Source organism: Rissa tridactyla, chromosome 3 (genome assembly GCF_028500815.1).
Source record: "Rissa tridactyla isolate bRisTri1 chromosome 3, bRisTri1.patW.cur.20221130, whole genome shotgun sequence".
Classification (NCBI taxonomy): Eukaryota; Metazoa; Chordata; class Aves; order Charadriiformes; family Laridae; genus Rissa; species Rissa tridactyla.
Genome location: NC_071468.1, coordinates 67,868,136 through 67,892,796, shown reverse-complemented (window position 1 = coordinate 67,892,796; position 24,661 = coordinate 67,868,136). Strand labels below are relative to the sequence as shown.

The 24,661-nt window shown below is 39.9% G+C and overlaps 1 protein-coding gene across 4 annotated transcripts in view; it reads right to left on the bottom strand.

Moving 5' to 3' along the window:
* The window catches only part of PTPRK (protein tyrosine phosphatase receptor type K), a 421,519-nt gene that overhangs the window by 54,352 nt on the left and 342,506 nt on the right, over positions 1 to 24,661 (bottom strand). For all 4 annotated transcript variants that reach the window (XM_054196429.1, XM_054196428.1, XM_054196431.1 and 1 more), the window contains exons 12-13: positions 23,862 to 24,135; positions 20,859 to 20,895 (exon numbers count right to left, since the gene is read on the bottom strand). In XM_054196429.1, the coding sequence (XP_054052404.1) occupies positions 20,859 to 20,895; positions 23,862 to 24,135 (311 nt within the window). The remainder of the gene's footprint in view (positions 1 to 20,858; positions 20,896 to 23,861; positions 24,136 to 24,661) is intronic.

Below are 24,661 nucleotides of genomic sequence, written 5' to 3'. Positions count from 1 at the left end.
ATCTTTCAGTTTTGTAGACCCAGGTAGGTTTTACTCAGTGTAACTGGTAAAAATAAATGTTCGATTCTGTCTTCCCAAACTTGCACCAGGACTCGTATATTTCTACTCAGCGGCATGTCATATTCTCTGTGGAAAATAATCCCACCTTCTTTCACCTACAAAGACAAGTGCAAAGCCCTGCACTTGGGATGGTAACATGACATCATGGTACAGCCTACGGTTAGAAAGCAGCTTTGCAGAAAATAAGGAAGGAGAGAATTGATCTTGTTGCTATCTTCAGCTGCCCCAGGGGTGGAGGGATGTAGAGAAGACACACCCAGGCTCTGCTCTGAGAGATGCACAGCAAAAGGACCAGGGGCAAGAGACGTGACTTGCAACAAGGGAAATCCCAAAGCAGACAGCATGAAAAAAAAAAAGAAAAGCAAAAAAAAATCACAATGAGGGTGGTAGAACACTGGGGCAAGTGCCCAAAGAGGAATCTTTGTCCTTGGAGACATTCAAAACTCAGCTTGACAAGGCTCTGAGCAACCTAATTTAACTTCCAATTTAGATCCAATTAAGCTGAACCTGCTCTGAGCAAGGGTTTGACCAGACAACCTCCAGAGGTCCCTTCCAACCTGAATTATTCCAGGATTCCTACTTTACACTTGTAGACACCAACTGACACTGTTCATCTTGTTGCTCTAAGTAGTCATTATTGCCTTGTTTTCATAAACAAATAAATGTATGAAGCAGTATTCTCTGAAATTCAGGGAATGCAGTTTTAGCTTTGTATTTCCTCCAGTTTCAATATTTCACTTAGATTCATGTTCGAGGCTTTTTTCTAAGGCTGCTGCAATTTCAAAAACAATCCTCTCAGATTCAATCAGAGCTGGCTCCTGGGCACTTTTTAAAGTTGACTGTAGCTTTAAGCATCTGGCCCTGAATATGTAAGAAAAAACCCTCATGCTCTGGTTTGCTAAAAGATTCTCAGCGGCCACTGATTGCCTATAAAGATGAAGACTGCTCTTCAGGTCCTGCCTCTCAGTGCAAATAATTGCAGAAAGCCAGTGGAGAAGAGACATTAGATGAGTTAGCCCTTGCTTACCAGAAAGCATCTTGATCGGCTGAAGTTTCATTAACTGGGAAAGGGGATAGAAAGCACCCTTTCAAGCTGCTATCAATATGGCTACATACTGGGTAAAAGAACTTACTGCCTATAGCATGTGATTGCTTTCCTCCCTGAAATGCTCTCCTCGTTTGCCCTCCCAAGGGGCTCCCCAGGGCTGGAGAAACCCTGCCGTAAGAAAGAGCGTGGAGATAAAAGCGGGACGATTCAGGGTTTAGCATCAGAGAAAGACAGCCTGTGGTTAAAGGAGCTGCCTAGGTCTGACAGGAGGACGAAAATACAGAGACGTGGCAAGGGAAATCAGAAATGAAAAGAAAAACAGTCTGGAAAACAGATATGCAGAATAAGGAAAACACAAAGGAAAAAGAATTGGACTATTAGGAAGAAAAAAGAATTGGACTATTAGGAAAACAGAAAAAGGAAAAAGCCAGCAAAAAGGAAAACCGAAAAAGAAAGCATAAAATACAAAAAAGAAGAAAGGCTAACAGTTGATATACAAAATATTTAAAATGCTTTAGTGATAAAAAGAAATGATTTTTGATTAAATCAATGACTTTTGGTTGTAAATATCAATTTAAATTGGACTTGAATTGTATTCCCTTGCTGCATGAATCTGAGTGATTTGGGCCAATGAAAAGGGGAGCAAACCCAAACGGGGATCTCTGTGAGCAAAAGAGGCGGCTCCTTCTTTCCTTCTTCTCTTTCTTTCTTTCTCTCTCTCTCTTTTTCTTTTTTTCCTTCTCTCTCTGTTTCTTTCTCTCTTTCCTTCTCTCTTTCTCTCTCTCTTTCCTTCTTTTCTTTTTCTTTCTTTCCTTCTTCCCTTCTTTCTTTCTTTCCTTCTTTCAGAAGGCACAATCCCAGAACTGTTGCAAACATTACTTTGCGCACTCTAGAAAGGCCATCCCCTGCTGGTTAGCAATGGGAACTCCAGATGCTACTACATGTGCTGCCACAACACCAAACTACCAGGTAACTCTGCATAAATTGTGTGCCCCTTTGTGAAACAGGCAGAACAAGAACGTAAAGAGCATTACAAATCATGGCCGAAATGCACTGTCAGATCTGCATGGAGTGATTTAAAGACCAGCCTCCCTGTGATATATATTACCTCAGGTCACTGATACTAAGTCTTCAACTTTAGTTGTGGCAAATACACCCCTTTCTCTTTCCTTCCATGTAGTTAAAAACCAACCAACCAACCAACATATATCACTGGAATGAGGGAAGTGCTGTTATCTTCTACTTAACAGAAAAATATCAGTGCAGACCTTGTCATTTAACCTTCCTTCTCTCCCAAAATCAAACAAGTCCTGCCTCAAACGCCCTGCTTTTACCCTTGACACTTCTTATATAAGATTTTTAAGCCTGTATTTTTTTTTCTAAGCATAAAGAAATTCTCAAAAGAATTTTTACTGACAAAACGAACAAATCAAAATGAGATTAAGCCTAAATAGAAACAATGCAAGGACCAAATTTCAGAGTCCATTTACCCTTTTAATTTTTTTTTGTATTTGTATTGTAAACACAGAGGCATTTTTTTAAAAAGTGTGAACTATTTTTTAAACTCAAAATGTTACAGTTTGCTTCAATGATTTTCTACATTCAGCTACTCTCTTGAGACCTGGGAAATCAAAGAACTCCATATGCATCTGAGAGCAGACCATCAGTTGAAATCAGTGGGGCTATACCAGTATGGAGAAATAGGGGACTAGTTCAACCACTTTTAATGCAACCTGCTAAAAGAAAGCCTCATTTCAAGTCTCTTAGTCTTCTGCTTCATCAAATGTAGTAAATAAAGATGACAATTTAAGGACTTGCAGACATAAAAGCAATACTTACTGCAAAGTTTTTCAACAATTTGTTAGATGTATTGGCTCTGAGCTCCCAGCAGAATCATACACACACACACAAAAAATCTTATTTTCACTCATTTACAGCAAAATGTATTTATGCCCACTAACCAAAAAATACTTTATTAAATATTCATAGATATTGCAGGTATTTATTAAATCAGTTTCATCACCAGAAGATATTTTTTATATCATATCAATTTTCTACCTATTTATTGAGCACTCGTAAAGGCTTTTTCACGAAACAGTAAAATACATGAAATGTTTTACTGAATAGCAAAACACTAAATAAATTTCATTCTCACTCAGCTCATTGACTTAACAATGTTTATTTAGTTAACCTGAATTCAAACCAAGTTTCATTGCAATGAACCATCTTACACTAATCTTGACTTTTGGCGAGGGTAAAAAGTACCATTAATATTTAAGAAACTTTAATTACAATTGCTGATTGAAAACCCAGTGACAGCAACAGCCAAATCCAAACAAATTTTTTTTGGAGAAGCCAAATATTCCCCATCCTGGAGCCCTAGAAGAATTAGCTTTTTACACTGGCAGGTATTCCCTCATTAAAACCAAATATCCTTCTCCCAGAGCATTGCCACCATGTTTACGCTACTGCAGGCGGGCAACAAGCATAAGAGACTCCTGCTTGGTGTTTTGCAAAAACCTTTCTCACATGTTTGTCCCATCAAATACTCTAGTAATAAAAGATTTCAGCTTGGATTTCATTCCTGCCTTTAACACTGGATGAGGGAAGATTACAGCTGAGATTAGGGTGAGTTAGGTTCAGAGCTCGGTTATCCCTTCCTTCTCAGACAGGGCTCCTTGTGCACAAGGGTCTGTTCCAGTCATGACAAAATGAACAGGGATGGTTCGAAAATCACTTCTAAGGTTAAACAAAGTCTTTTCACCTTGGATAATATCTAAAAAATTTCAAGGGGGATGTGGGCAAATCAGTAAGAGAATAGTAAACAGAGCCTTTCCCAGGAGGTTTAACTCAAGAAATTTGGGGGACATGCAGTAGAAAGTAGTAGCTCTAGAAATCAAATTTTTTCTCCTTTTCCTTCAAAGGCTCTGTTCTTTAACTCCAGTTATTTTCAAGTAACTGACAGGGAAAAATAAACACATTCTATGATTCTATGAACAGCCCGTCCCCCTATGTGCACTGGTATTTTTTTCCAAATTTAGAGCTAATGAAACTTCAGAATACCAAGTACCCGTAGGCATACATAGTGGAAAGGATTTTGCCCAGTCTTTCCCCAGACTTTTCCCAGTCTTCTCCTTGGAAAGACAGTATGCTGAAAAATATCACCATCAAATGTAAGCATTCTTAGAGAATGTACTGGGTCTGGCTGGGATGGACTTATTTTTCTTCATCACAGTCCATACGGTGCTTTGTTTTGGATTTGTGACTAAACCAGTGTTGATAACGTGGGGATGTTTTAGCTATTGCTGAGCAGTGCTTGCACACACCAAGGCTTTCTCTGTTTGTCACACTGCCTCTCACCGACTAGGCCGGGGGTGGGCAAGAGTTTGGGAGGGGGCACAACCAGGACAGCTGACCCCACCTGATGTCATATGAGACCATGCTCAGCAATAAAAGTTTGAAGTTTCGAATTCCCAAAGCAACCATAGCTTGGAGACTGGCTGGGCATTGGGCTGTCTGTGGGAACTGGTGAGGGACAGCCTTTCTACCACTTTTTAAAAAATAAATAAATCTTTCCTTCACTTATTAAACCATCTTTATCTCAGCCCACAAGACTTCTTAGTTTTGCTCTTCTGATTCTCCTCCCCATTCTGTGGAGTGAGTGAGCAGCTGGGTGGGTGCTTAGTTGCTGGCTCGGGTCAGCCTCCCCACCCCCAAAAAAGTACACCAAAAGGGGAAAAAAAGAGTAACAATGAAAATGGTATGAAATCTAAAAAAACCCAAACCAAACAAAAAAAAAAAACCCAAAACGACTTACACAATTGGCCATTTATATTCAGGTTGGTCAACTAAACCCAAAAAAGTTATTTCTTCTTCTCCAATTAACAAAACCTATTTATGCTGCTCTAGTCAGTTAATTACCGCACTGTAATTTGCATGCCATCTCTCCTTCAAGCTGAACCTTTAAATGTCTTTTCAGGTATTAACTTGAGACAGAGCACTCCTATTTAACGGTTGAAAAAGCTGAAACAGAAAATAAACAAGCCCAGCGGTAACAAGGATCTCACACTCCAGCTATAAATGTTTGCAGATAAAGGTAATGCTTGGCATAACTCTTACTTTCCACAGTATTTTTCCCCCCTCTGCTGCTTTTACACCAGGGTAAAATAAGGTCATACCAGGTTTAGCAACCTAAAAAAAATGCAACCTACACTTACTGGCACTTCTTCACACACTTCTTTTTGCTATACCTAGCCTTCCTTATCCACCCCCCCCCCCTCTATTTTTTACACAGTATTTCAGGCAGCTTAAGATTAAATGATTTGAATGATGGACTTGAAAGGCAAAGCACTCCAGTTTACCACTACTTTTTTTTTTTTTCTCTATAGCAACAGAGGATGAATGAAAAGGGAATAAATGACACAGTAGTCCTTTCATACCCCCTTCTTTTTCCAAGTGCATTCTTTTTCATTCCCCTCACTTTCAATTCAACCCATTCACAAAGGATTAGCATAACACATCTTTTTATGCTTGTAAGGGTTACAGCTGTAATCGCTTCACCTCATCACTTTACTTAGAAATCCTGTTTCCAGAGGAGTAATTCGATTACTCACAACAATCCAACTTTTGCCTAACCAAATAGAAATTCATTATAATGCTGTGCTGGTGCATCAGTTTACTATGAGTGGATGGGAAAATAAAACCCAGCAACATGAATAGTTGGTGTGAAAGGAAGAAAGCAATTATCACCTAACAAAAGGCTACCAACAAAAGATAGGACAACTAGCGGAAATTCTTAGTCCCATGGGCAGGGTACCCTCCAAACTAGTAATGACCCACCTGTAGCTTTTAAAAGTCTTGGGCTGCAATTTGGCATGAAAAGTCTCTAAATTGATGAGAGCATCAGATTCCTTCCGACTGACTAGTCTTTAGCAGGTACCGGGCAAGTGTATGTAAAAACCTGGAACAGAGCTTTTCCACAGGCAGAGGAATCAACACCATCTTCTGTTGGTGGAAAATACCTGTATATGCACACATGCTAGTTCTTATAATGGCTTCTCTTGCTCTCTGCTTCTGAAATTCGAAAATGTACATGAAGCAATCTGACTGCATAGTGCTCTGGAGTAAAACTAGTAGCATCCTTAGCAACTGAGAGTGGATAAGGATAAAAGAAAAAAAAAAAAAATGAGGACAACTGGCATCTCCAAATGACTTCCAGTTGTCCATATGCCCACAAGCATAAATCTAAGAAAAGCTCATGCTGATTGTGGCACAGAAGGACAGCACTTGGGGCAGAAGCACAGATGCCAGGATCATGCCTTCTAAATAGAAGTAGAGCATTTTATTTTATATTATTTCTGTAAAGTGATTTGAGATGCCCAAATATAATGGGGTAAGTTCTCAAAGGCAACATTTGTTATGCCAAAGGTTTAGGAGCATTAGGATCCAGCTGACAAATCTTTAGCTGTTAGACTGGCTTAGGTCTGTTTTCAGCTTTCGGAGCCCGTAACTATCTTCTTGATTTTCAATTTTACAGATTTCTAAGGATTTCAGCACAACATATGGGAGGCATTAAGGGCATTAAGGATTTATAAATTTGTATCATCATTATAAAAACACACAAAGTCTGAAATATATTTGGGGTTAAATGCAATACATATACTACTCATGGTCAAATTAAATATTGATGTGTTCATGTCTGCATTAAGAAGAAAAAGAGAAAACATCGTGATTACAGTAGCTGTACGAAGAAAACATTCCAGACTTACTGATAAAGAAAGTAGTTCACTGCATTTACTTTAGTCTGATTTCTTTTTAATCTGGAATTTCTTTTTACTTAAAGTTGCTGCTCTTTTACATTCTTCTAGGCACTTAACCTTTACTGTGATGTGTGTGTACTTTACAGTGACTGGAAATCAATAATAATTCTGATACTGAGTCCTTTTTGTCTTGAAAAACTTAAAATATCCCTAAGACAGCATCTTTCTTCAATATTACTCATGGGAATTTACTAATAATCACATTGTTAGATGCGAGCAGAGAAAGTGAGGACGTGGAATAAGAGCCAGACTTTAAAATGAAAGTCGTCAGAGCATATGAAAAATAGTTGGTTATTGTTATTTTGCAAGTTACCGTTCAACACATACACAGCTGCAACAACTATGCTCACTCTATACAGACTCAGTATCTGTATTTTTTCCCTTTACTCCATAGTTAAAAACCAGAGGAGAGCAATCCTCCAAGAAAAATCTCATGCTGGGACCCTAATGAGATGGCCAGTTCCAAGACAGCAATCTACAGCTACAGAGACAAACGGGGCAAGATCCAGCATTCAGCCTTGAATCCATAACATACCTCAAGAAATGCAGCAAATTGTAAATGAATTGAAATGCAGCACACATTCGTATTTCATATGCCCCAGCCCAAACCAGAAACAAGTCCTCAAAATTGTTTAACCAAATTAAAAATTCATTGCAAGACTGTAAATATCACAAGCTAGCCATCATGCTTACAGATAAAGTTAGCATTTTTTAGTGCTCATTATGATGATATCTTTCCTCACTTTTCTGTAAAACATCTAGTTAGACATTCAATCAGGAGACAAAGACCACATAGTTCTCAAAATTAATGTTACACAAATATCAGCAATAGGAAAATGGCCGAGAGTATCTGTTGACATCAAAAATGAATTTAAAACACAGCAGTCAGTTTCAAAGCTGGCAGAAGAAATGTACCTTAAATCTGTATTTAGCTTCTGGTTTAGGTTATGTTTCTGTCTCAAATATTTATACCACAGTATAATTGGTTCTAACTATCTTAACCATGTTCAAACAGGGAATTTCTACATCTTGAGAAGGAAGAGAAAAAGATAAGACTTACAGACAGCTTATCTTGCATGAGTATATTTCCCCTTTAGCCTAGCAAATGTTAAGACAATTTGTTGCAAAACTTGCATTTCTTTTTATGTTATGGCCAGCGATGGCAATGACAAAATTTGGCTTGACGAAATACTTCTGTATTGGGTAGGGCTCAAGGAGCCTCCACACATGGCTGAATGGAGTATGTCATACAGCTGATGTGCTTTGCTTTGAAGAAAGGTTGAGCAGGCGGCTCAAACGTGAAAGGAGTAATATTTTAGGAAATGTTATCACTTGAGAAAAAGCAGCTGTCACTTGGCTTTATAGTTTTGACAAACTAGTCAAGTGTCTTTTTCAGCATACGGACACAGCCTAATTTTCCCAAATCTCATAATGAGTAATTACAGCAATCAGGACTCCATTGTTCTGGCAGCACGACCCCACCTCAGCAGTGACAGGGGCTACACCCTGCGGTTGGGTTCCTGGGAGGTTTATTGTGTGGTTCCGGCTATGCACAATGTGCTACAAATCTGCCCAAACAGATTTTCACCTCTACGGGCCGGCTGGTGGCAGATGAGGCAGGACACGCTTGCTGTTGGCTCAGGCAGCAACTGTACCCAGGTGACTGTTTCTCTTGTCCCCCAAGCTATAAGCACTAGTTCATCCAAAAATATATCAGGCTCAGGTCCAACAGCTGGGTCAGCAGTCAGCCCTTAAATCTAGAAGCCCCACATCCTCTGACTATACTCGAAACGCAATGCAGCTATGCTGTCTCTGAAGAACAAGGGCGCTGCTGAACTTTTCTAATCTCACAAACACGAGACGACTCAGGAGGCCTGCCATGAGCACCTGAACAGGCCCTCCTGCAGCTGAGCTTCTGCAAGTCAACCCGCTGTCCTCCAAATGCTGCAGCGCTGGGGGCCCAGGATCCATCACGGGACGTTAGGATCTATCTGAGCACTGCAGAACTCCTTCTCCAGCAAACCAAATTGTTTTACCCAAGTAATTGTTCACATTCATCCAAAACAGTTCCTTGAATGGGTTACTCAAAAATAAAGTATAAAAGACTTGTGCTTCCCAAAACAATTTAAAAAAATACTTTCAGCTGGTTCTGTTCCACGTATATAAAATTCCACTACCTAAATTTCACCACTACTACTCAAAAAGGGACATCCAGGAAGTTAGGGTTTCTGTTGCTCGATTCTCTGGCTGCACAAATAGATTTTGCTTTCTGACTCTGAGAAAACTCTTCAGTTCAGTTTGAATTCAATCTATGTTAGTAAAGCTATTTGATTTGGCTAAGTAACATCATGTTTCAGAGCTTATGCCGAGTAAGCGATATCTTTTCATACAAGGCAACCAGATTATCGGCTTTCACATTTGGACAAGCATATAATGAGATTCGGTTTGCCATCTCTCAGTCCCTAGAGTGCCAGCTACTTGTGTAGAATGAGTGTTTCTAAACTCCGTTCAAAAGCAAAATAAGAACTTGGTGGATTTACAAATTAGTAAATAGCTGCAAATAGCCACCATCCTTTCCCATCTTAGTGTGCGGCATGATCTAGACTGAAACATGTAAGCGGTTGGTAGCAGCAGTGGCACACAGTTCAAGTTACTAATGAAAAATCCAATCCACTCCTGATGGTTAATATCTGATGGTTATTCATGGCATATACTGCTGTGACATATACTCCTCAATAGAGTAATCTGAAAAATCAACCTTCCTATCTGATATCCATAGCAGAATTTTCTGTAAATGTGCGAGTAGAAAATGAAATGTATTACTACATACAGCAATCATCACCTTTGACCACATTTGAGATATGGAGGACAGAGGCTCCTTCTAGATGTTTCACTGAGAAGATGAAGCAGCCAGTGCCCAGGTTTAACAGGCCGGTATCTTAAAAACCTTCACACCAGGGCAAGGAACGGTGTACAAAAGGGAGTGTCATGAAAGACAAACACACGGACGGAAATCCCCATATAAACATTATGGTTCAGTGATTACAAGTAGAACGGGAACTAGCTGACAACCTTTCCAAATATTAGAATAATATCAGATACTAAACCCTTCAGGAGTAAGTCTTAATGAACTACCAGAAGTGAGAAATATTAAAAAACTCTAAGAAAATCTGTTTACATCTGGAGAAAATAATGACAGCGTGACAGTCCTTATAAAATCTGTTACAAAATGCTGAGGAATGCAGCATGGTCATTTCAAAACAGGAACCATAGTCACAGTTTAGCACAATCTGAGAAATTAGAAGCAGATTAAGGATTAATTTGAGATTTGCTTGACTAAATACTTTCTACTGTAACGGGTCAATGAAACGAGCAGACAATTCAGATAACCTGGATGATGTTAGTGTACATAAAAATTAAGGTTCACATTAAAAATGCATGTACTTGTGCAAATCAACTGCCTTCCATACGTTGAGGCAATCTGAATGTAAATTACAGTAATTGTAGAATTCCACCCTCTCCCTCTCATGGAAAAAGAGTCATCCTTTCACTATTGCTAAAGATGTGGATGTGATAGCAAAAACTCCTCCAACAGTTCTTGCAACCAATCTAGCTTTCCTGTCGTTGTCTAGCAGTCCCAACAATAAGATGTACAGTCAGAAAATGTTTTTAAAATGTATCTTCATATGATATGATTTACGTCTTCCATAAGCAGCCCTTTGAAATGGCAGTCAGAAATACAGTAGCACCAGGGATGGAGAGAATGATTATGATGGGATGGAGAGAGTGATTATGATGCCTGTTTTCCATCAGTACATACGGATTTGGTTTTATTATCCCAAAAAGAGGCCCATTTTCATGATACTGTGAAGTGTACAGATGTAGTCTGTTTCACTACCATATTCACTTACGCCACACACACCATTCTGATTTTATTTTGCATGTTATGATGGCATAAGTACCTATTCTTTGTCAGAGCAGAAAATCTTCAGACGTAATTTCCCACGCTGTGAACCTGATGACACATAACTGAGGATTTGCCTTAAACTTGCCCATTAACCGCCTCATTATGCTACCTCTGAGCTTCTCTCTGCATTTCAGCTGCCCACAGAAATCGGCTTTGGGCAATCTGTTATCCAGCATGAGAACTAGGTCTGGCATAACTGGACGTCCTGTAATCTTGCTGCAGCGCTGACAATGTGACAGCGATTTAGGAGTGTAGCATTCAAGGTAACATCCCGCAGCTTTATGGCAGCAAGGCCATGAAAGCAGTGCATTGGCAACGGTTTGGATGCTCAATGTGGAGACCATAAACAGTCCAAGTTTTGTAGCCATACAAAGAATGGCAACAACTAATGCACAATCGATGTTTACTTTTATTTGAAGCCAGATGTCTCTTATTTCAGACACGCTGCTTTAATGTCCTAAATACTATATTGGCTTTTGCTGTTCCCTGCATGACTTTGCTATTAACTGTAGTGTTTTAAAAAAAGTATGCTGCTGAAGTAGCATTGCTGTTCTCACACATTTCAGGAGTATATTGTCAGCACAGACTACTGCCTCAGGATATTTTCCACCACAGCAAGGTTAGAGCAGGACCTCTTTTTCCTCTATGCTAATAGCCTGGCCAAACCACTTGGCAGAGGGGCTGAAACAGTCAATAATATGTAGTCTGCTTACACATGTGTGAATAACCAATACTCAGTCATCAGCAAAGAGCAAGTAACACAAGTCAGCAGATATGGGACCTCTGATTTAATGTTCAGGTTAAATATTCTGGCATCTATATGGTATTGGATGTGGTTACCTTTCCTGTTGACTCAACAAAGCAAATGTTAATCAGAAGTGGCAAAGGATGCAATCTATTTCGTGACCTCTTTGACAGTAAAGGGTTCTGTAAGTCCATCCTGATCAAGAACCTTTATCACCACGTCACTGTGAAGCACAGAGAATATTCACAGTCCTTTCCAGACTGCTGAATTTGCACAAAAGCCTCCACACGCTTCCAAAGTCAAGAGCATTGTAAACCACATACAGGGTCATAATTCTGTTCCTTATGCTTTGAATTTACCTTGCTACAAAAAGTGCCTGTAACAGTGCCTCCTGCTCTGACAGACAGATGTGCGATGACCACGCTATTTCTAGAAAGATCCTCTTCCCTGCAAGGTCCATCTGCATACCCTTCTGGTCAGGATCTTTCTAGAAATAGCGTGGTTAGCACACAACTTCCCATCAGAACAGAAATCAGTTTGCGCTCCTGAACTTCAGAGCCATTGTCTCCTTACACAGCTGACAAAGCATCAGTCTCTGTACTCGAGTAATTTGGCAGCAGTGCCAATCAACCGTACTGCCTTGCTCTGCAACACATTTGACAGTGTTTAGGAAGTGCTACTACGCTTGGCAATGCTGCTCCTTGTTCCTAGACGACTAGCTGTAGAACTTCACTTAGCACTCTGTCAGAGATGACAAGCAAATAGTTTAATAAACCCTTGTAATGATCATGACAACGTGGTGGAACTGCTTTTCCTTTATTTAAAAGGGTTTAATCAGATACAGAGAAACACAGTGATGCTGATTTTAGGGCCATAAATAGTTTTCATGAAAATCAGTAAGCACATTTCTGATTTAGATGTAGCTGAAGTTCTGCATTCTTTGGGCCTCATTCTTTTCTGAGATAATGTCCTGCTTGTCCTTCCTGTCCAGGTGCACAGTGAGCAGCTTTATGGCTCAAAAATATTTTGTCTTCTATTCATGGTATCTTTGTGTTAGGTAGCTGTTAATACAAGGATGGATAATTGCACAGATTAACACCTCCATGCGAAGGTGTCACATATTGATATAACATTTTATGTTTCCTTTTTGTAGTTGGACTGATGCAGCTTTGACCTTGAAGTTCAATTTCTTCCAGCAGTTTTAAACGTGACCTCGAGACCTTTTGGCTGCACCTGAAGATGGTGAAGATGACCTCCCCGCCTTGCCTTTCACCACTACTCCAGCACGCATTGCCATTTCTACCCTGCTTTCAGAACCGCTTGTGCAATTGTTCTAACCTAGGAAACATTTAAAATTATTTTAACTATGTTAAGTTAGTTCGTTTTGGTGAATCTGAGTGAGGTCAGTAATTTGTAACAGGGATAACCATGAGCTGCTGACAGGCACTTTTTCCACCAGCTCTGTGACCACCAGCCACACATCTGTGTTCTACCTGTGTTGGCTTATATGTGATCTACAGACATCAGCTCCTCATTATTAAGGATCACATCATCAATCCGCCACATAAATGATTTTTACTTCACCAATACTAAGTTGTAGCGTAGAAAGGAAGCTGCTACTATTTCAACATCGAATGAATCCACAATGTCTTCTGTAATGACAGCGCATCGGAACTACAGGACAGGGATGCCCAGCTCAGAGCATACCATCACTACTGGAGTGCCATTCAAGCTTTCATTACCGCTTCCAAAACAATCTGGGTTTTCCCTACAAACTTCCAAATCCAATAAATGTGTATATGTTAAAATCTCACAATCTAACGCACCATTTCATGGAACCGGTTTCAAGCACGACTCATCAGTTTGAACTGTGGTTTCTGTATCGACACTAACAACAGCAGTAAGATACGTGTATGTAGGGCTATCTCTGGAATCAGCAATTAGTTGCTTTATTGGGTACAGAATTCAACTTACATGTCGATGGGAAAATGTACTTTGGACTGTCAGTGTTGACATGCCCACTAATGTGGAGAAAGAGTCATTCTGGCTGAAGACTACTGACTGGATGTAAACACAGTATTTCCTAGAGACCCCTTTCTCCTCCTGTCTTTAAAAGGTGAACCAGCAGCGTCCCTCAGTGGGGCTGCTCTAAAGCTCCGCTGCCGCACAGATAAGCCAAACTCCTGTCATTCCTGGGCCAAACGAGCATGTGAGATGCCTGTGACGGACTGCTGGAGGGAGGCAGCACTCTCTGCCTGTTCCACCTCACACACTCTTTAACCCCAGGCGTTGCAAGGGGACATTTTATCCAATGGTACAGTTAATCACGATATAAAATGAAAGTGGACGCAGGCTGTCTGTGTGAAAAGGGGCTAATGAGCCCAGTCCTATCAGGTGATGATGATGGTTTACCTTCTCTAAACACTTGCAATTTTACAATGACACCAAGAAGGTAAAGGCATAAGAAAAGGCAAGTAAGAAATGATGAAAGTACAGAAAAAAAGAGACTTAAAATAAAAAACCCACAATCCACTGCAGTATCAGCAAACGGTCATTTTAAATGGTCATTTTAATTGTACAAGTGAATCAAGGATTTTCTATTGCAGTGAAGTCTAACGGGTTTTGTAAAAACAGTAGATATCCACCTTTATGTCTCCATATTCTTTAACAATGGATGCGAAGCATTCAACGCCCACAACCTGATTCATGAAATAATATTCATAATAGCTGAAGAGACCTAAGAAACCAGGCACCTACTAAATTATATGCTATATAGCTATATATGCTAAGATGCTGACCCTTCACTTACAGCAGGTAACGTATCAACATTCATTCTCTAATATTTAAATATAAACTAGAATCCTCTACCTGAATTCTAACTCTTCAAGTTCTTATTCTTCAGGGAACCTTCAAGGTTACTAAGACTTCATCTGCACAAAGTATTTTGTTAAGTATCTAGGCCAAAAGAAATACTGAAACATTTCAAAATCAAGGAAACCTAATATTTATTATATCTTTGGACTCAGAACTTCTTCATTCTAATGGTCGATCATTTTAATACACTGAGATCTCTCACTAGTGTTTCCTCTTATAAACTTAATGATTTTAAAAAAAGCATTTCAAAACCAATCTAAATTTAATATAAGAAAGTTTGCATGTAATACTTAAGTCACGAAGCAATGTATTTAAAAATAAAGTTCTCTAGTAAAGCAATTAGATTTATTAATTGTATTTACTAGATTTACTCATCCATGAAACTTTTCTGACCAAAACCCATCAACTACTCTTTCAAAACAGTAATGAACCCAGATTCCTGAAGACTTGGGAAAGGGGCCGGAAACTAGAAAATTCTTCCGATCGTAATTATTCTCAAATACAGATAAAATAAATGATTCAGCTCAGGCAATGTCATAAGCATAAAAAACATTAGGTAATTCAGAGTTTTTTGCTGTTGCCCTCATAAGGAACCCTAACCCTTATTAGAGATGTCGAACAACAAGTGGAAGAGAGTACTTCTCTTTGGTCCTTATAATAAAGAATGGGAAACACGTTCTCTGAAGATTGTTGTCCCATGCATATCAATCAGGCAGCTTCACCTAATAAATGCTGTGGTTGCGCTAAATTCCTTTTTTTTTGTGTCTGGAAATCTGGAGGTGTCCCTCAGTGAACTGCTTTTTTTATAACCATCATCAAGTATTCCATCAAAGGATCATTCAATTTTTTTTATTTACAACCAAAGGTATCACTTATCAGAACTGGCAGATGTGGTTGCACGGTGAGCGACTGCCATTTCACAGACAAAAGAGGAAAATATGCCACGCTAATATTCTGTTTCCATCTTTGGAAAGCTCAGCAAGTCAGTTAAAATCTCTTCTTTGTAAAGATAAGATGTTATGCAAAAGACCACTGAAGTTTAAACATATTAATAGCTTTTTCCTATGAATGAGTGAAAAGAAAGATGTGACTTAGGCAACATCTGCATTCTTCTCTAAATTTATATTGCCACTTAGGTCTCCAGTGGCTATTATGATGGTACAGCTAAAAGTCATTGTAGAAGCATTGGTCCAAACATAAAAACAACAGTGAGAGAAGCTTCATTTCATATACATTTAGCATCTGACATCTTCCCTCATTTGTGCATTAATCAGTAACAGACATATCTGAGCATCCTGCTACAGGAGGTGATTTGACTTTCACAAATTTCCCTAAGAGCAGAAACATCATCAGGAACAATTTCAAGGAAATAATTATGGTCTAGACAGATTTATGACTTCTAAAGACCTAATCCAAAGCACATTAATGTCAGTGGAAGGACTCCCATTGACATCAAAGGCCTTTGGATCAATCCCCAACTGCTGTGGGAATGAATTCAGAGCAATAATGATGGTGGACTAAATGCACACTTGCAGTTGAAATGTTACCACCCAGACCTTTTTATTCCTCAAATCAGATTAAAAAGTCATTTTCTGCTATTTCACAATTGCTTCCAGATGCGCATCATCTCAAATGGCATTTTTATCCATCTGTATGAACCATAGAGATAGAGAAGTTCTACACTGCCTGAACTAATCGTACAAATGAAAACCACAAGGGAAAATAATTTTAGAGGTGATGAAGTTCATGTTTAAAATGCGGAGTGAGGAACCTTGAGCTTCATTTATTCCTTCTAACTACTTTGAGATAGAGCTGCCAGGCCCACCACTTCTTTATCTACTGCCACGGTAGATTTCTTTAATTAAATTTTCAATATTTTTTTCCCTAGTCCCCTAAACAAAACAAAAGAATACACATAAATCGGTGCTAGCCTCAAACTTAGCAACACAAAAACTGTCAGAAACGTCAACTTCATATACTCTCTGCTTAATAACAGCTCTGCTGTCCCTTCTGTCCTCTAAAATGTCTATTTACATGCTAAATAATTTGAAGCATCACTCTTCTCTGACCATGTTAATCTGGTTTCATTCCCTTAGCAGTTGACAACATTTTAGACTGTAAAATAAAACTCCAACATCGTGTGCGAGTGGCAACTCATTCAAAGTTTTACACAGTCAAACTCAACTTGAAGATCAGTCATCAACATCGTGTATTACTCTGAAGTGCATGCTATGGGAATCACACTTCTTTTACTCACTCCTCTGGCAATACTTAGGTTAGGCAGCTTCAGTTATCACATACTCATTGTGATATGAGCATGTTATGGACTAGTTGGACTCTGCCTTACCAAACTAGTTTTAGGAAGTTTGAGAACTTTCTTTAGGAAACTATATATAATACTTTTTTTGTCACATAATGCACATTTCTTAGAACAATTCCATTTTTCCTTTCCTAATGAATATCTGACCTATTACCTCAGTATCTGTACCCTCTCTGCACTTCAGAAAACAAGATTTTTTTTTTCTCCTTTTTCAGTTACTATGTGTGTGAAACCAGATTATTAGTGACTGGGAAATGCTACTACCTAGATTCAAAAACTAATGAGGTAGAGAACAATTAACTGTTGTGTTTGGTTTTTGTTTGTTTGTTTTTTTTGTTTGTTTTTTTTTTAAATTGATACTGATCACTGGTTACTAAGAGGGTCTGAATGGGAAGGAATTCAAGTTGACAGAGGAAAGCAAAATTGGCTAAAAGGATTAAAGTGGTTCACAGTTCATACATTTTCTGGGTTATACTTGTAATGGAAATGGTGCTTTAGATATCTCCTACCCACTGCCCGTGTCACAAGGAGTTATTTTTAACCTGGTTTCCTCAAGAATCAAAGCTTATGTAAACAGACTGTGAACACGTGTGCGACTTTCATACCCTCTCGCCACATCTAATAACTTGGGACTCTCTTGGCCAATTCAGTCCAATCTGCAGAAGAGCAAAAGTCACAAAGTCATTAAATTCTTACAAGCTTTGTGGAAATACGTGTCCAGATAAAGGGGGAATCCTATTATTACCCTAAATTGAGGCCATCAAAGAATCACTCTGGCATTCATCCTTCTGCTGCAAGTACACAGGAACTGCTCAGGAGACTACTTTTTAATCTGGTGCTGTTCCAATATTTTCTTCCAGGAAAAATTAATTCATTGTGTGTATTTTAATACATCAGACACTAGTAAGCCTCTCATCTTACTCTAAAAACATTTTTTCAAGACACACCAAAAGCAGCAACATACTCTAGTCGTGATTTGGCACTATCTTCTACATGAGTTCACACTTCAGCGCATGTTGTTATCAGAAGCGCATGAGAACGTTGCACATGGAATATAAGGACTGAAAAGATATGAGCACTTCAGTTTAAATTTACTGACTTCCGTTAGTTTGACACCAATAAACAAACTATTCCATCAGTTCTCAAGGGCAGAAGGCAACCCATGGGAATGACATGTGCAAAACCCCTTATGCATTAAAATACATGCAAATTATGTCAATAGGGAACTGCCCAAGCAAATAAAAAATTTATCAGGAAAATAACACATTTCAGAATATTAAATCATCGAGATTATAATTTCAGGGATATGAACTTCTCTAGCACCAAACCATGACATTACTGCCATTATTTTTTCCATGATTACATTTTATCAGTCCGAATATACACAGCAGATAACACCAGATCCTCCAGCAAGGTAAAAATGAGAAAGTACCTTTGCTGGTAATACTGAACGTCACTACCAGAGAAATTTTGTCTTGCCTTTACATGCACCTTTAATGTCGTTCCTCTCCCCACACTTCGACCTCAGCTCTTTATGATTTTTAATGCCTTTTCAACATGTTAAAGGCAAAATTCAGTTTGGCTAGCTGTAGGCTGCTTCAAGTCACAGGAGATGACACAGAACCACACACTACTGAATGTGTAGAACTATACTTTATAACTGAATACATTACTTAGACAATTTTCTGCATTTTAAAAGGATACATTAGCTTTACTGGGGTGCATTAGGTAAGGTAAGACAGTCCTCTTTTCCCTATTAATATATTACAAATGCAACCAAATGTCTCCTGGGTCAATGATTCAAAGCAAACTTACACACTACAAAAAAAATCAGCATAATCAGATGAACATATTAAGTATACTTTTATTCAAGTACAACAAATTGTGGTATTATTTTTACGATGAAAACTGGGAAAAGATTTCAGTACCAGCTTTTTAAAAATGATTTAGCATACTAGCATAATTTGTTTGAGAGGTATGAATGCATGTGACTTTGAAGCGATGACTCCCTATTACACGCATTCCATCAGAGCAAGGGAAAGCATTTGCTCCTAATGTTGCCTCCCCCCACATTTCACATCTATCAATTAAAACAAAGTCAGAGAAAACATTTTGGTTTTCAGCTCCACATCCAAGGGGTATAGTACCAACATAGCAGGCAATGGAGTTACTTCAGGAAAACTCGTCTTTAGCCAGAATGGCAAAGGCAAGATTTATGGCACGACTAAGAAATGTGCTACTCATTTCCCCTTTCCTTCAGCCTACAGCCATTGGGCTGCAGGTGACTGTTACGGCAGATGAAGGCATACAAGCAACCAGCAGGAATATTGCTCCCACAAACATTGCTTTGACATCAGTGGACTGAAGATGGTTCAGTAAAACTAATTTCCCTGTAAGCCAGGTGAACTCCTTTCCCATTTTGTTATTACTATCCGGAAAATTATGAGAGAGACCACTGGTCTCCTGTCCCTCATTCCATATTTATGCACCTAAAGGCGGCTTACAGGAAAGATGGGGAGGGACTCTTAATCAGGGAGTGTAATGATAGGACGTGGGGTAACGGTTTCAAACTGAAAGAGGGGAGATTTAGACTGGATATTAGGAAGAAATTCTTCCCTGTGAGGGTGGTGAGACACTGGAACAGGTTGCCCAGGGAAGCTGTGGATGCCCCATCCCTGGAGGTGTTCAAGGCCAGGCTGGATGGGGCTTTGAGCAGCCTGGTTTAGTGGGAGGTGTCCCTGCCTATGGCAGGGGGTTGGAACTAGATGACCTTTAAGGTGCCTTCCAACCCAAACCATTTCATGATTCTATGATATTTGTGAGCCTTTCAAGACTCTCCCTTGACTCAAATCCTAGTGATACATGCTTGTGGTACACAAATATTTGTTCATGCAAATATATTTTAATTCAAACATTTAATCTTGCCAGGTAAAAAAAAGAAAGATAATTCTGATGTACTTTTCACAGAAGACTTAGCTCACAGTTTTAATTTCCTGTTTTTATTAGCCTACCTCACTTGATGAAAATATTAACAGATCTTGAGAAGTACATTTTATTTTCTGGTTTCTCAAGAAAACACTTTGTTGCTACCACTCATTAGAGACATCAGCATTTAATTGGAACAAGTTTTAAATTGAAAGAAGCGATGGAAAAAAAAATGGTGCTGATGTGCCACCGCAGTACTTTAAATGCCTGCTTGCTCATATCTAAAGTTGTTTTTATGCCGAATATCAATATGCAATTAGAAAGAGACAATGTAAGTAGTGCTGGGCCTCTGCAGAGTACTCTTTCAGCATTTGTAAGCTCCTTTCTTGTTTATGCTGCTGGAGTCTATCAAACAACTCTCTTGTTGACACAATCAAGCAACCAAAATGAATGGCTATAAACACAGTCAAAGCAAGAGATAACAATAAGCAGAACAACTAAGTCCTCATTTGAAGATAAAACAGCATTTTTGAGTGAGCAGTATGTGATTAACCCTCTGTATGTGGGGTCACTATGATTTATTCTCAATACTCTGCAGCCAGTCTTAGCCCTGGGCCTCACTTGCTATCAAAGACACGGGCCTTCCTCAAATCAACCCTCTCCTATGTTTAGCTAACACTCTGAGCTCTTACTTCGGAAAATTAACTGTCATGTCCTTCATTTAATTATTTCCACCCCTGCTTGGAAATAATTGTTAGTATAACAGGCAGTTTAACCAAGTGTGCTCTCAAGTCTCCAGTCCATCTATCTGCCATCTGCAATGCTCCGGCAGCCTAACAGCAGAGCTTGAAAACCAGAGACAGGGAAAACAAAAAAAAAAATAAAGGAGTGCTTATTTTGTTTAAATTCTGAGTATTGCTAGAACAGTACCCTCTTGGCCCAAAACCGAAGAATAAAAAGCAGTAGTAGCCTGTTACATTTTAAGACAATCAAGTGGTTCAAAATACAGGGACAGTACTGACTTTGGTTCAAACATCTAATAGCAATGCCGTATTTCATTAAAAAAAAAGCTACTTTGTGTGGAGGGACGAGCCTCTTACCTTTTGTAGCTATTCGAACACACTGAGTTTTGGTTTCCTGTTGAGGAGAGAAAAGTAAAGAAAACAGTCAGATCAGGTTGCTTTTTCTTGCCCTGCCTACTCCATAAATTTGTCCTAGATCTGCTGATCAGCTGGGGCAACCCAACAAGGTGGCTCAGGGCTCTGGGCTTAGCAGGGGAGGAGGCTGGGTGATTTTGCCTTTACAAAAGCTGGATGAAACCTAGACATTGGTCTGTACTGTCCAGGATAACGATGAGGAGAGGTGCAGGACAGCCTAATTGCAGCAAAATTTCCGATTATTCAAATCAAATGGAAATCATGCCGTAAGAATACAGAAAAAGGGTGCAGTGAAAGAAAAGGGGAGGACTGGTGTTCCTATTTATGTTATGGCACAGAAATCCTGAGCCAGTGTTGACCTCCAACAGCGCTGTGCAGCAAAGAAGGAACATTTGCTCAGCACTGTCTCCAAACTTACGCCTTGCTGCATCCTGACGGTCGTGAACAGAGTCACCTGAAGCACATCAGCAACGCACTCCCTCATGCTTCTGAGTGTGGAATCAGCCCAGATGTAGCCCAGGTACCCTCTCACATACGACACAGTTAATCTACAAACTATCTAATCTGCCCAGGGAAGACAGCGATTTGACTGCGATGTGCTTCAGAAGTTGCACATGCAAAGACAATTTGTATGTATTTTACTTCCCCCCCCCCCCCCCCCTTCAGAAGTTTGGTCAGCAGTTGAAACGAACAGAGAAATGACTTGGTTATGCACAGTCTGGACAACTTGAAAAGAAGAGGGTCAGTCGTAAATGGGTTTTCTGACCTTTTTGTACAATGTGCAGTCATTTTAAAGGCAAACATACTGAAATAGCATAAGGTTGCGTGAGAGGATGCAGCTGCTGTTGTATTAGATCACTCTAAACAATATTAGCAGGTAATTAGAAAATGCAATAATGACAGTTTCATTCTATAAAATATGCTCCCTCTAGTTCTGCACCCCCCAGCACTCCATCCTCGAATACATCCCCCTGGGATCTCTTTTCTCTTGAAGATTCCCGAGCACCAGGTAAAATACGTTGATGCTGTTTTGTAAACACAGCTTGTAAAGAACGAGAAAAGCTGTGAGTTGAGGCCTCCCGTAAGTGTTCCATAAAGACAATTTTTCAATCTAAATGCAAGCCCTGCAAAGCTTATCAATATAATCTTACCTAATTAGCATTCTCCCCATTTACTTGCCCACATTTGTTCAAAATGTCTGTGAAGATCACAGAGTAAACCTCATCCCAACCCTACAGTGTACTTCAGAGCATACTTTGCTTACCCTTGACTATTTTGGTGATCCCACTAATTTATAGTAAAGCACTTGTTTAAATATTCTGCAGCTCAGAGGTTATCTTACAACCACTAAATCTCTGTCCCAGCAGAATGCAGTGCAATCCTCCCAAAACCTCCCCCCAAATCCCTCTAGGAAGAGAAATCTGATCCAAAGTTTTAAATTACACCGGAGAAAACCATTTTAGGATTAAACTCTTTCACAAACTGAAATCAAGTTGAAGCAAAAAACAACGTGTTTTTCCCTCATCTTCTACTTATCTGACAAAATGTAAAGGTCAAAATAAAGATATATTTTGCATTTAATATTTTTATTTTACTATTCCCTCACATTTATTTCTTAGGGAATGAAACAGATTTCCTTACAATTTAGTCTGTTGGGAGCCAACAAAAGCAAAGGGAATTATTTGTACCAGGTGAGGGAAAGATGGATGAGTGTCTAGCCGTTACCATTCATTTTGCTTTGTTTGCTTCATACAGATCTATAGATAAGAACTAAAAAGAGGGAATGGTTTCTCCTATCAGAAAAAGCATGCGGTTCTCAAGCAGCTCCAGTACAGTTTCATTCGCTCCTGCTTCATCCCCATTCTGAATTGATGCATATGCAACTTTCATAACTATGGGTAGAAGGTGAGATTCTCTTCAAAAGGCCCCAAGGCAAGGCTGCCTGTTAGCTAGGATTTGTTTAGTCACCGCAAAGACCCAAATGTAAGGAAGGGTACACATGGCTTCTGCTCCTTTCCGATGGCTCTGCTGCATCTCAGCAGCTACCGATCCAGCTGTCCTTTCCAGTTCCTTTCTGGCCTGCCTGGACACTTCATATGGAGATTCCTACGGACATATTGCTGCAATTTCCTTCAGTTTTCTAAACCGTAAATCAAAATTTTAAATTTTTTAATATCTGAAGCTTCTTTGCCTACCACGTTTTCCCCGCCTCGCCAATCATCTTCCCCTCCCTCATTTTTCATTTATGAGAGGAAAAACCATTCCGGTGCAACAGCACCAGGCTTGCAGAGACACAGTTGCTCTTTCCACCTGGAACCTCCCTCCCTGGCGCTTTTCCCCCCTTCCATAGGCATACAGCAGCAGCAGCCAGCAGCCGAGTTAAAAATGAAACACCACGGAGGTAATGAACGTCAGCAGCAGCCACACTTCTACTCCTGCGCAGCAGTGGAGCAAGCCTGAAGTACACCTTTGCAGAGGGGCTCTCCTAAACACGGTGTGGGCCTGAGGTTGCTTTTGACCAAGCAAATTGTTACTTTTTATTTGACATTCAGTGCCAGAGTCTCAAAAAGTTTGCAGGGTTCTATTAGCCCGCTGAGCAGCCCACATTCTGTTTATCCCGCAGTAATTTACTCGTCTGAAGTGCGCCAGTACTGAGAGTTGGGGAAAGGGCCGTGGATGTTATTTACCGAGAAGGCAGAGTCACAGCACTGAAACTACTTCGCTCGGGCGATTACTGCGAGCTGTATTGAACTCTTGTCCAGCAGCAGTTACTATGATGGAAGGGCGGTGTGGAATGTGAGCGGCACGCTGCCGTGCTGTCACGTCACGGAAGGGATTACAGCAGTGCCACTGCCAACACCTACTACGTCCACCTTTGACAGTCCTAATTGTCGCCATGGGCATGTCTTTGACTCCTTTCGGGAGAAAGGTGTGGTTGGCACTTACCTTCTCAACGCTGCTCATGGCCTGGAAATAGATGTTGTAGCCTTTCCGAGGAGCCAGCGGCGGGTTCCAGAAACCCTGGTAAGTCCTGTTGTCACCCACGGTAAAGGGGGACGGCTCCGGTAGGTTTCCTGGGGGCAGCTCAGCCGCAAAGTAATACGGCGACCCTCCGCTAAGAGCGGTCTGGTAGGTGACGGGGATTTGGTAGCACTCCATGGCGCCCGTTTCTCGCTTTGTTCGGTGCGGGTGCAGCTCCTCAACAACAATCTGGTAGGCGCTAGTGAGACAGAGGAAAACCAGCATAACTTTAAGGTCACCTGCCTAGGGTCAAACCTCTAGTCTCATAAAAATATTAACCCAGTTGCTTTGTGCAAACTTAAAAAGAAAACAAAGAAAAGAAAAAAGGAAAAGACAGCAGATGCATGGATGCAGAGAAGAAACAAAGGCTTGAAATATAGGAAAGCTGTCTAATTCAGCCATTGGAAAGAAGCAGTATCCATTTTTTTCAGGAAAAACAACAATACAAGTCTATACACAACCTCCTAACAATGGTTATTTTTTCTTTAAGGCTTTTTTCTTTTGAAGAAACACAGGAATTAATCTGACTTTAAACTACAATAGATTAAACTCTTGGCTAATCGAAAGCATCTGAAGTTAGCATTTTCCTTTAAAACGATATTAAAGAAAAGTGAGCTTCAAGGCCCAACATAATGACTGCCTCCGGGCTGCGCTTGAAGCACCAATTTGCAGTTGTCATATCATTAGAGACAGAATGTGCTGACAGGCTTCTCCACCTCTTGACC